The sequence below is a fragment of the Narcine bancroftii genome, chromosome 2, assembly GCF_036971445.1.
Source record: "Narcine bancroftii isolate sNarBan1 chromosome 2, sNarBan1.hap1, whole genome shotgun sequence".
NCBI classification, from domain to species: Eukaryota; Metazoa; Chordata; class Chondrichthyes; order Torpediniformes; family Narcinidae; genus Narcine; species Narcine bancroftii.
In genome coordinates, this window is record NC_091470.1 from 159157493 (window position 1) to 159171545 (window position 14053).

Consider the following 14053-nt stretch of genomic DNA (forward strand, 5'->3'; position numbering starts at 1 on the left):
TTTAACTCAGTGGTCAGTGGAATATTGAATTGATAACAATGGACAACAAATTTTTGCAAAAGGATTGCTTCCTGAAAAAAAAACAATTTGGGGATTACGATAGACAAATTCAAGCTGAAATTTCAGATTTGCTGTATCGCGTAGGAATTTCGGGAAACATTAAATTAAATTTTATTCAATTTAGCATAATTGCATAATGATGCTGACAACATGGCATTAGTTGAACTGACCTAAAAACGTTTTGCCACTGATTTTCATTTGTACTCAGCATCTGATGCCTCTCATGTCAGTGTCCAACAGAAGTCTTCCAGCACTGATGGATTTCAGTTGCCCTGATGCTGTGATCACAATGTCCTGGTGAAACCTTTCACCGTGTTCACCACTGACTGCACCAAGATCAGCAGGGAAGACGTCCATGTGTGAATGCAGAAAATGAATTTCCAATGGCATGTTCCACCTCACGGTTTTGTATGCTTGATAACCATATAACCATTTACAGCACAGAACAGGCCAGTTGGGCCCTACTAGTCTATGCCGTAAAAAATCCCCACCCTCCTAGTCCCATTGACCAGCACCCGGTCCATATCCCTCCAGTCCTCTCCTCTCCATGTAACGATCCAGTCTATCCTTAAATGTAACCAATGATCCCGCCTCAACCATGTCTGCCGGAAGCTCATTCCATATCCCTACCACCCTTTGCATGAAGAAATTTCCCCTCATGTTCCCCTTATAATTTTCCCCCTTCAATCTTAAACCATGCTTTCTAGTTTGAATGTCCCCCACTCGTAATTGAAAAAGCCTATCCACATTTACTCTGTCTGTCCCTTTTAAAATCTTAAACACCTCTATCAAGCCCCCCTCAATCTTCTACGCTCCAGAGAAAAAAGCCCCAGTCTGCACAACCTTTCCCTGTAACTCAAACCTTGAAATCATGTCAACATTCTCGTGAACCTTCTCTGCACTCTCTCTATTTTGTTTATATCCTTCCTATAATTTGGTGACCAAAACTGTAAACAGAACTCCAAATATGGCCTCACCAATGCCTTGTACAATTTCATCATAACCTCCCTACTCTTGAATTCAATACTCCGATTTACGAAGGCCAACATTCCAAATGCCTTCTTCACCACACCATCTACCTGAGTATCAGCCTTGAGGGTACTATTTACCATCACTCCTAAATCCCTTTGTTGCTCTGCACATCTCAATAGCCTACTATTTAATGCATATGACCTATTTAGATTTTCCTTTCCAAAATGTTACACCTCACACTTATCTGTATTAAATTCCATCAGCCATTTCTCAGCCCACACCTCCAGTCTTCCTAAATCACCTTTTAATCTATGGTAATCTTCCTCACTGTCCACAACACCACCAATCTTTGTATCATCCGCAAACTTGCTTATCCAATTCTCCACCCCTACTTCCAGATCGTTAAAATATATAACAAACAACCCAGGACCCAGGACTGATCCCTGAGGAACTCCACTAGTCACCGGCCTCCAATTGGACAAACAACTTACTACCACTACTCTCTGACACCTCCCATCCAACCATTGCTGAATCCATTTCATTACCTTCTTATTTATACCTAGTGCCTCCACCTTTTTTCCTAACCTCCTGTGGGGAACTTTGTCAAAAGCTTTACTAAAGTCTAAATAGACAACATCCACAGCTTTCCCTTCATCAACCTTTTTTGTAACCCCCTCGAAAAACTCAATCAGGTTTGTCAAGCATGATCTACCCCTGACAAAACCATGCTGATTACTCCCTATCAATCCCTGTACCTCCAAATATTTGTAAATGCCATCCCTCAAACACTTTCCATCAACTTGGCCACCAAGACGTCATACTCACGGGCCTATAATTCCCAGGTTTACATTTGGACCCTTTCTTAAACAGCGGAACCACATGCGCAACCCTCCAATCCTTTGGCACTACCCCCGTGGCCAGTGACATCCTAAATATCTCTGTTAATGGCCCCACTATCTGTCCACAAGCCTCCCTGAGTGTCCTTGGGAATATTTTGTCCGGTCCGGGAGATTTATCCACTTTTATCTTTTTCAACACAGCCATCACTACCTCCTCGGTTATCTTTATATGCTTCATGACCTCCCCACTATTTTTCTTTACTTCAACTGATTCAATATTTTTTTTCCCCGAGCAAAGAAATCTTTCAAAATTTCCCCCATTTCCTCTGACTTCTCACTTAGCCTACCCTCCCTATCTACAAGGGTTCCAATTTTATCCCGCTAATCTTTTACTTTTAATGTACCTATAGGAACCCTTTGGATTTATTTTTACTCTGTCTGCCAAAGCCTCTTCGCGCTTTTTTTTGGCCTTTCTAATTTCTTTCTTAAGATTACTTCTACACTCCTTGTAGTCCTCCTTCAAATTCTCAGCTCCCTGCTCTTTATACCTCTTGTACACCTCCCTTTTTCTCCTAACCAAATTTCCAATATTCCTCGAAAACCAAGCCTCCCTATGACTTCCAGCCTTTCCTTTGATCCTCACTGGGACATATCTACTCTGTCCCCTCAAAATTTCTTTTTTGAATATCCTCCATTTTTCATTTACATCCTTACCTGAAAATATCCTGTCCCACTCAATACTCCCCAAATCCCTTCTTATTCCTTCGAAATTTGCTCTTCTCCAATTCAGAACCTCAACTTTAGGCCCCTCCTTGCTCTTCCCTAAAACTAACAGAGTTATGATCACTAGACCCAATTTGTTCTCCAACATTAATGTCCGATACCTGACCTAGCTCGCTCCCTAACAGGAGATCCAGTATTACACCGTCCTGAGTCGGTTTTTCTACTAATTGATTTAGAAAACAATCTTGAACACATTTAACGAATTCTACCCCATCCAGCCCTCTAACTGTATGGGTATCCCAATCAATGTGAGGGAAGTTAAAATCTCCCATGATCACTACCTTATGATTCTCACACATATACGTTATCTCCCTACAAATTTGTTCCTCTAATTTTCTTTGCCCATTTGGTGGTCTGTAATACACCCCTATTAGCACTCTCACGCCTTCTTCACCCCTCAATTCCACCCAAACAGCCTCACTGGACAATCCCTCCAGACCATCCTGCCACCTCACGGCAGTAATGTCCTCCTTAACAAGCAGAGCAACTCCTCCCCCTTTTTTACCCCCTGATCTATCACATCTAAAACAGATGTACCCTTAAAATATGATAGGAAATAAAAAAAAGGTTATATCTAATAAACAGTATGTGATAAGGAAAATTAAGGCAATTTTTGTGATCAGCAGCCCAAAATTGTTCAAGAAGCAAAATCATTATTGTCTAGTAACCTCTATGTATTTGGAAACATCAAGTTTGTTTGCTTTACATTTGAATCTGAATCAGGATGTCATTAGAAATACCATAATTCTGAGGTTTGAATTTTGTTTTAAGATGGTGGTTTATGTGACTAATATGATGATAGATGTGAAGTTAGTTGATATTTGGTGAAGGTTTATCTCTATAGAGAAAGTTTTTTTTCATGCTACAATTTTTTTTAAAGAATTGATTATTGTTTAAGAATTTTTGAAAGATAATGTTACTAACTTTACTAATTTTTTATATTAAGTTTGAGTTAAATATATGTTTCATCTTAACTCCGTTTGTTAAATATATTCATTTAAGTTTGATTTAAATGTTTTTTAAGTCTGATATCTTAGTATTAATTACTTTTCTTTTTGTTAGTATTTTAATCGGTTATGTTTTTGTTTTTTTTTTGTAAGTGGGTTTTTTTCTCACATATATTATTAACTTTATTAATTCTTCACTCTATTTTGGGGGGAAAGGGGGGGTTGGACTAATTTGAGTTGGGTTATTAATGTGTAATAATTATTGGGGAGGGTATAGTTTATTTAGGATTATGGATACTGTATTATAATTTTATTATTTTATTCTTAATTTTTAAAAATGTAATCCTATATGTTATTCATGTTATAAAATCTTAAATAAAGTTTAAAAAAAAAAGAAATACCATAATTCACGTGAATAGTTTGGGCTGCAATGAAGAAATTTAGGGATCCTGTTCTTGAATGAATGATTTTAAAAAAAAAAAATTAGAAAATCCACAAAAAAAAAGTGAATCATGTAATCAGGTTCCCTTGGAGTTGGCTTCACAAATGCACAAGGTACAGTTTATAATTGTTACAGGTTAATGTGCGGAACCAGATCCTGTCCTCCATGTTTGTTTTTCAGCAAAAGTCTGATTTTTTTTTTACCAATCAGAACATTTGCATGACCAAATAATAATTCCCTCATGCCAGTTGGTTGAGAAATGCTAACTTGGAATTTAGCCTTCTGTTACTAGTTTTGAGAACCTCTAAAGGCTGACCCTTCAGCAGATGGCTTTCAGTTAATGCAATTGGCAAAAACTGCTGACATTGCACAAGTCATCATTATTGCTCTATCAGGTTGAATTAATGGATGCAGAGAAAATGTCACTGGTTCAATCCTGGTCTTATACCAGCAAGGATGTACAAATGCATGGGCTGCAGTGTTCTAATACTAATACAGTTGGAACTTCTAGTTTACATGTCCATGGCCCTAAACAATTGTCCATTTTGGGTTGAAACAAATTTACAACATGTATGACAGTTCACAGTGTAATGCTCTTGCTCTTCTGTACCTCTATTTGAAAGTTTTCCACAATTGGCTGAACCTGGCGGAGATGACAATCATATTACTCTGGCCATAGGAGTGCTTGAAGATGATTGGAGAGATACAGTCCAATTACAGAAGCAGAAGGAGGTAGGAGATTAGATACTGTTAAGTTACAAATTGTATCACCATGGAGTCGTACAGCATGTAAAATGACCTCTTGGGCCAATTCATCTATGCTGAGCTTATCCTATTATGTGTATTTGGCCCATATCTTTTCCTATCCACAAATCTGAATGGCTTTTGAATGTTGTTATTGTATCCATCTCTACCACTTCCTCTGGTAGCTAATTCCATACACCCACAACCTCTGTATGGAAACACAGCTTTTCATTAAAATTTTCACCTTAAAGCAATGCCCTCGGGAGGAGTCACGTGATGGAGTAGTGGCCGGTCGGGGAACTCCAGCCCTCTCCAGAAAAGTAAAAAAAAGACAGTGAAAAAACAAAGGCACAAGCACAAAAACCAAAATAAAGTGAAAGTAAACGTGTGGAGAAAATGTCAGCGAGAAAAGAAAAGCCAAAAGCAACGGGAAGAAGAGAAGAAGAAAGGATGTCGGAAGAAGAAGGTGAAGGCCTTACCTGTCCGAGGAGGCCTGCTGCGGAGAGAGAAGCCCGCTCCCTAAGGTCAGTTGAAGTCCCGAACTCGGGACTACAAAAATGGCTCACGGAGCCAAACAAAAGAGCGCAACCGCACATACGCGACTCCTCGCGCATGCGCGATGCGCAAGACAAAAATAACACTGACAGGAGGGGGGACCAGCTGAGGAGTCGATCTCCACAGCTGAAATTTTCAACCACAACGAAGCAGCAAGAGGAAAACATAGAAAATAACGAGAACAAGAAAGAAGAGAGTAAAAAGAAATCAAAGAAACAACAGATGACCAACCCAGAGGAAGAAGACCAGCATCAAGACACTTCTAGTAAAAATAAGAAGACCAAAAATACCCAACAAAATAAAACAAACAAACCAACAAGAAAACCAGAAGAGACAGAGGTAAAGGACACAGATCCTGGAGTTGACTCAGAAGAAGAAGAGGAAGAACACAGAGAAATGGAAGATGAAGGGAAGGGACAGTACATGGATATATATTTTTTTAAAGAATATATGGAATCAGTAAAAGAATGGCAATCACAAGAATTCAGTGAAATAAAAAGAAGAGTAAAAAGTACAGAAGAAAAAATGAATAGATTAGAGATGATCATGTCAGATATAGGAAAAAGAGTGGACAAGGTGGAAGAACGAGAAACGGCCGTAGAAATGGAAGTAGATGGCTTAAAAAAGAAATTAGAAGAATCTGATAAAAAAATTAAAGAGACACAAGAGCTGTTAGCTCAGAAGATAGATATAATGGAAAATTATAATAGAAGAAACAATATAAAGATAGTGGGCCTTAAGGAAAATGAAGAAGGCAAGAATATGAGAGAATTTATAAAAGAATGATCCCCAGGATCCTAGGAAGACCAGAATTACAGGAAGAAATGGAAATAGAAAGGGCACACAGAACATTAGCCCCTAAACCACAACCACAACAAAAATCAAGATCCATTCTAGTAAAATTCTTAAGATATACAACAAGAGAAAATATATTGGAGAAAGCAATGAGGAAAATGAGAGAAGACAAAAAACCACTGGAATGCAAAGGTCAAAAAATTTTTTTCTATCCAGATATAAGTTTTGAACTCCTGAAGAAGAGGAAGGAGTTTAATACAGCAAAAACAATCCCATGGAAAAAAAGATATAAATTTATGTTAAAGTATCCAGCGGTTCTTAAAATAGTTATTCCAGGGAAGCAAAACAGACTATTCTTGGATCCGGAGGAAGCAAGAAAATTTGCAGAACAACTACAAAACAGACAGAGAGAGGAAGATGTGTAACGAGAACAAAAATGACCACAAACTATATATATGTGTGTATGTAGGTGTATATATATTATATATATATATATATATATGTATATTATATATATATATATTATATATATATATATATATATATTATATATATATATATATCATATATATATATGTATATTATATATATATATTGTATATTATATATATATTATATATATATATTTATATATAATATATATATATATATATTTATATAATATATATATATTAAAAAAATGTATGTGTGTATGTATATATAAAAAAAAATAGAATATAGGTAAGAACAAAGAAGGGGAAGAAAGGAAGTATGGGGGGAATTAAGAGAGTGACCTTTGTTATAGATGAAGATTAAAATCTTTTCTGGGGGGGGGCTGGGTGGGAAAGAGTTACGGTGTCTGCGAAATCAGTTGACGCTTGCGAGTGAATTCGCAAATCTAAATGGAGGGGGGAGATGTGGTTGCCCGACAAGGGACAAAGGGCAACTCAGGAAGGGGAGGGGATAGTGGGGTTAAAGGAATTTTAGATAGGAGAATAAGGGAAATGTTTTGTGTTTTAGAAATGTTGTCTTATAAAGTGTTCAAAAAAAAAAGCAGAAATGGATAAGAAGGAAAGGTGATGATGAGGAAACAGAAAGGAAAGATAAACAAAGTATGAAATGGCTATGTTGAACTATATGACTTTAAATATTAATGGAATACATAACCAAATCAAAAGGAAGAAACTGCTAAATTTACTGAAAAAAGAAAAAATTGATATAGCATTCATACAAGAAACACACTTAACTGAAGTGGAACACAAGAAATTAAAGAGAGATTGGATAGGACATGTAACAGCAGCGTCATATAATTCAAAAGCTAGAGGAGTAGCTATATTAATCAGTAAAAATGTACATATCAAAATAGAAGAGGAAATAATAGATCCAGGAGGGAGATATGTAATGATAAAATATCAGATATATTCGGAGTTTTGGAATTTAATCAATGTATATTCACCTAACGAAGAAGATCAAAAATTTATGCAAGATATTTTTCTGAAGATAGCAGACACGCAAGGGAACATACTTATAGGAGGGGATTTCAACCTTAATTTGGATTCAAACATGGATAAAACTGGGAAAAAAATTAACAGAAAGAACAAAGTAACCAAATTTATAATTAAATCGATGGAAGACATGCAACTTTTGGATATATGGAGGAAACAACACCCAAATGAAAAGGAATATTCATATTATTCGGGTAGACATAAAACATACTCAAGAATAGACCTATTCCTGTTATCAGCTCGCATGCAAGACAGAGTTAGGAAAACAGAATATAAAGCTAGACTATTATCGGACCACTCACCCCTGTTATTGACAATAGAGTTAGAGGACATCCCTCCAAGAATGTATAGATGGAGATTAAACTCCATGCTACTTAAAAGGCAAGATTTTAGAGAATTAATTGAATGACAAATTAAAATGTACTTTGAAATAAATACGGAATCAGTGAAAGATAAGTTTATACTATGGGACGCAATGAAAGCATTCATCAGAGGGCAAATAATAAGTTATGTAACTAAGATGAAGAAGGACTACAATCGGGAAACACCAGTTGGAAAGGGAAATAGCAAATATAGAAAAAGAATTGGCAATGAAGGAAGACACAACTAAAAGAAGAGAATTGGCAGATAAAAAAATAAAATATGAAACACTACAAACATATAAGGTGGAGAAGAACATAATGAAGACAAAACGGAAATATTATGAACTAGGAGAAAAAACGCACAAAATTCTAGCGTGGCAGCTTAAGACAGAACAAACTAAGAGAATGGTATTGGCATTAAGGGAAAAAAGACAAGCAAATCACATATAAGCCAATGAAGATTAATGAAAACTTCAGAGAATTCTACGAACAATTATACCAAACTGAAAACGAAGGGAAAGAAGACAAAATAGATGAATTTTTAACTAAAATTGAACTACCAAAATTACAAATAGAGGAACAAAATAAATTAACAGAACCATTTGAAATAGAAGAAATACAAGAGATAATAAAAAACTACCGAATAATAAAACACCAGGAGAGGATGGATTCCCAATAGAATTCTATAAAACATTTAAAGATTTATTAATTCCTCCCCTTCTGGAAGTAATCAACCAGATTGATAAAAACACAAAGCTTACCAGATTCATGCAAAACAGCAATAATTACAGTAATACCAAAGACAGGGAAAGATCCACTCGCACCAGCGTCATATCGACCAATATCTTTACTTAACACAGATTATAAGATTATAGCTAAACTATTAGCAAACAGATTAGCCGACTATGTACCAAAAATAGTAAATCTAGACCAAACTGGATTTATTAAAAAAAACAAACAACAGACAATATCTGTAAATTTATTAACTTAATTCATGCAGTAGAAGGAAATAAAGCTCCAACAGTAGCGGTTGCTTTAGACGCAGAGAAGGCCTTTGACAGAGTAGAATGGAATTATTTATTCAAAGTACTACAAAAATTCAGTTTACCAGAGAAATATATTAATTGGATTAAAGCATTATATAAGGGGCCATTGGCGAAAGTGACAGTAAATAGATATATATCAAAACAATTTAACTTAAGCAGATCAACAAGGCAGGAATGACCACTATCTCCCTTATTGTTCGCATTAGCCATAGAACCACTAGCAGAACTGATAAGAACAGAAAATAAAATAAAAGGGATAAAAATAAAAGACAAGGAATATAAAATCAGTTTATTTGCAGATGACGTTATAGTATACTTAGAAGAACCAGAAATATCAATAAAGGAATTACATAGGAAATTGAAGGAATATAGAGAAGTGTCGGGGTACAAGATTAACGCAAATGAAAGTGAAGCAATGCCAATGAATAATGCGGATTTCTCAAAATTTAAGAAAGAATCACCATTCAGATGGCAAATGCAAGCAATGCGATACCTAGGTATACAAATAAATAAAAACCTCGGCCATCTATATAAACTCAATTATTATCCTCTAATGAAAAAATTACAAGACGACTTAGAGCATTGGAAAGACTTACCACTAACACTGATAGGAAGGATAAACTGTATTAATATGAACATTTTCCCAAGGATACAATACCTATTTCAGGCATTGCCAATACGCTTAACAGAGAAATTCTTCAAGGAGTTAAAGAAAATAATAAGGAAATTTTTATGGAAAGGGGGAAACTGAGGATAGCACTAGATAAATTAACAGAATGGTATAAACAAGGAGGCTTACAACTACCAAACTTTAAAAATTATTATAGAGCCTATCAGATTTTTATCAAACAAGGGAAAAGCCAGATTGGACTAGATTAGAACTAGATAAAATAGGGGAGAAGATACCTGAACATATATTATATAAATGGGATGAAAAATTGGTACAATGTAGGAATTCTCCAGTATTGCATCATCTGCTCAACATTTGGAAGAAGATTCATGTAGAAAGGAATAAAACAAATTACCAACTACCAAAACTAATCCTGACACAAAATCAGCTAATCCCTTTTACAATAGATAACCTTTCCTTTAGAGAATGGGAGAAAAAAGGGATCAAAAGAATAGAAAATTGTTTTTCGGGAAATAAATTATTATCCTTTGAACAAATGAAGGATAAATATAATATAACTCATGATACAGTGTTGGAATACTACCAACTGAAATCCTACTTGAAGGACAAATTGGGAAGCAGTCTGAGGTTACCAGAGGGAAGTAATTTTGAATATGTGATTACAGACACAATGATAATCAAAAAATTTGTAACAAACATGTATATTAAACTACAAGAAAAGGAGAATGAGGAAACAAATGGTAAAACTAAACAAAAATGGGAACAAGATCTAAACATAAAGATAAAGAATGAAACATGGGAGAAGTTATGCTCAGGAACTATGAGAAATACAATAAACATGAGGTTACGTATGATACAATATAACTGGATACACAGGCTATACATTACACCTCAAAAGTTAAATAAATGGGACCCAACAGTATCTGACAGATGTTTTCGCTGTAAAAAGGAAATGGGAACAACAATTCATGCAATTTGGACATGTGAGAAAGTGAAAAATTTTGGGAAGATTTAAACCAGATATTAAATAAAATCACAAAAAGCAATATACCAAAAAACCCAGAGATCTTCCTCCTAAGTAACATAAAAAACAAAGAATTTAGACTTGATTTGGATGGTGCACAAAAAAGATTTGTTATGATAGCCCTAGCTGTAGCAAAAAAATGTATTATGTCAGCCCGGAACTTAGAAGATAACTTGAGAATACAACAATGGTATATAGAAATGAATAAATGTATTCCATTAGAAAAAATAACCTATAATTTAAGAAATAACATTACAATATTTGAACAAATATGGGAGCCATACATGAAACATAATAGAGAAAACCTACCGTGGACATCTACCACCTAAAATGACAGAAGGAGAAGAGAATGAAAAGAACTGACTCAGTGGAATTTCTTGTTTATTTTTATTGAGTGACAACATTGTTTGACGGGTTTAATGTATCTTATTTTCTGAACTTTAAATAAATGGGAGGGGAGGTAGGGAGGGAGGGAGGGAGGGGAGGAGGGAAGGGGGCAGAAAATGACACTGTATATATTTAAGAAGGAAAATGTATGTATCTTGATCAATATGATTTATAGTGTGAAAAATAAAAATTAAAAAAAAAAAGCAATGCCCTCTAGTTTTAGACTTCAGTGTAAGAGTGTCCACTTTATCTATGCCCCTCATAATTTTGTAAACCTCTGGGGTTACCCCTCAGTCTCCTTTGCTGTTACTCCCCTCTCCCGGTCTGTTACTCCCCTCTCTCGGTCTGTTACTCCCCTCTCCCGGTCTGTTACTCCCCTCTCCCGGTCTGTTACTCCCCTCTCCCGGTCTGTTACTCCCCTCTCCCGGTCTGTTACTCCCCTCTCCCGGTCTGTTACTCCCCTCTCCCGGTCTGTTACTCCCCTCTCCTGGTCTCTCACTTTCCCTTATCCCTTCCTCCAGCTCCCCGGCACCTTCCCTTCCTTCTCCTATCAAAGAGCTATTCCACCCCCTCCCCCCGCCACCCTCATTAACTCTTAGTTCCTTTCTCTTCTTCCCCTCTCAACTGTATATACCTATTGCCTACTTGCTTGTTCTGCTCCCCTGCCCCCTCCCCCATCTGCCTGATTTTTGGTACACCCCAAAAATAAAAGGATTAAGCCTAAAACATTGAAAGCCTATGCTTTCAAGGAATACTGTATGACCTGCTGAGTTCCTCCAGGACCTTTGTGGTCTGCACTTAGACTCTAGCATCTGCAGATTTCTTGTTTACTTCCAACGAGCAATTGTCAGCAACTGTAGAGGTAATTATGCTGAAGATACTCGGGGAGCGAGTTACAGGTGGGAAGTTGCAGGATTCTGGTCCAGTCATGAACAAGGAACTGCAAAAGAAACCCAATTAATCTTGGATGGTCTCAAGAGATAGTGCTGCTCCCTTGCTCATTCTATTCGTCTTTCCAAGTGTTGGAGATTGAGATGTTGATGGGTACTGTTAGAGAAATCATGGTAAGTGGCTGCAGTGCACATTGTGGATGGATGGTGGATGCACCGAAGCTGGTGGTATGATGAATACATGTTTAAGGTGGTGTACAGATTTACATTCAGGATGACTGGTTTGGTCTATGTGATGAATGTGGTTGGCATTGCACTGTTTCAACCAGATGGCAAATAGCTCATTACAGTCTAGACTTGTGCTTTGTGAAGCGTCTTTGAGCTTTGCAAAGTGATTACTCTCTTTAGAATGCTCATCTTTGGACCAACTTTTGTTGCTTTTGGATCCATGTGAATATTCTGGTCAGTGATTACCCCAAGGACATTGCAGTTAAAGAATTCAACATCAGCATTTAAAAAAAAATAGTTTATTTGACTATTCATGCAGTCAATTACAAAATTAAAAATTAAAAAATAAAAAAATAAATCCAGTATTTACTCCATGACACCCCCGCCCCCCAAGTAAAGACTCCAATGGAAAGATAGATATGGAAAGAAAAGCAAGAAAAAGATGAAGAAAAAGGAAATAAAGAAAAGAATTGCTGAAAAGAGCAGCATACCTCATGGATCATAAATTCCTATTCTATTTAATTTTCTTTGGAGAAGATCAATGCGTGTATCGAGGGTTAGGTAGAACACAACTAAAAAGTTACACCTGAAAATTGTAAATATTGTCGCCAAAGTAACATCTGCATATTGATGAAAAGGGTGTCCTAGGCTCGAATTGTATCTTAGCTGGGAAAGCTTAGTGTGATCAATGTGTGCCAACATTCAGAACAATCAGTCTATCATCCGATTGTACAAGTACCACCTGAGGAAGCAGCGTTCTCCTGTCCTCGGTGATACACTGAAAGCACACATACAGACAAACGATGTATGACCACAGTACTTGTATGCAAATATTAAAATAATAAATATTGTTGTTAAATAAATAGTTGAGTGGGAGGTTATTTTCAGTGAGATTTCACATGCCCTGGTACGAGAAGTTATAGATAATAGAAAAACAAAATGTAATAACGGAAGTGACCTTGAAACACTAGCAACGCTTCCAATTGTGTGCACTCAGTTTTGTATTGATTAACAGAACCAAGTTGTGGCTTTTTTTTAACTCATTTAAACTACAATTTGGCTAATTGGGTGGGTAGTTTCTGTTGACTTTCCCATCTGTAGAAGAGCCTGCAGTTCTCATGCAGTTCCAATTGGTTGTTGATCCCAATTAACAGCTGTTGTGGAAGGTAAAACATCAATGGGGGGCGTGCTTTCTCATTCAGCGCCAACATTCACTCAGATCCCAGTAAGTAACTTCATCTTGGCATTGCTGTGATCAGGATCCCTTGTAATTTCGGGCAAGGTCACTTTCTAATCTTTACAAATTATGTTCTCTTTAAAAGAAAAATGTGATTCGATACTACACCTTTGAGGGTTTACGCTACATTTGGACTGAGAGGAAAGGAAACTTCTGCAAACTCAGGTAGGTGAACTTCTGAAAGAGCAATAGACATCCAATAGCTGATAAAGAATAAAAGGATTGCATTAAGTAATAGATCAGTCAACATAATGTCCCTGATGAAAATTAATACTGAAAAGACCTGAGGAACAGTGTAACTCACTTATAAAGACAGATTAAGTACAGTGAGCATCGATTTGTCAAGAGAAGGTTGTGTAAAGGAAACAATTGAATTTGAGAAATAACTGAGTAATGCACTTAACAAGTATTGAGTATCTGGGTTTGAGCAAGACTTCTTTCATGAGATTAAAAGTATTAGACTGCTTGGATGATTAAAATTCAAGGGCAAGTTGGATCCAAATTCAGCTTCTGAAAGCAAGAGTTAATTATCAACAAGTGTTTCAAGTTATCATCCGATTGTACAAGTACCACCTGAGGAAGCAGCGTTCTCCTGTCCTCGGTGATACACTGAAAGCACACATACAG

The 14053-nt window shown here is 36.4% G+C and overlaps 1 protein-coding gene across 4 annotated transcripts in view; it reads left to right on the top strand.

The window, feature by feature from the left end:
* Window positions 1-14053, top strand: part of atp13a2 (ATPase cation transporting 13A2) — a 96135-nt gene that overhangs the window by 36264 nt on the left and 45818 nt on the right. For all 4 annotated transcript variants that reach the window (XM_069918923.1, XM_069918924.1, XM_069918925.1 and 1 more), the window contains exons 5-6: window positions 4667-4775; window positions 13512-13586. In XM_069918923.1, coding sequence (XP_069775024.1) covers window positions 4667-4775; window positions 13512-13586 — 184 coding nt within the window. The remainder of the gene's footprint in view (window positions 1-4666; window positions 4776-13511; window positions 13587-14053) is intronic.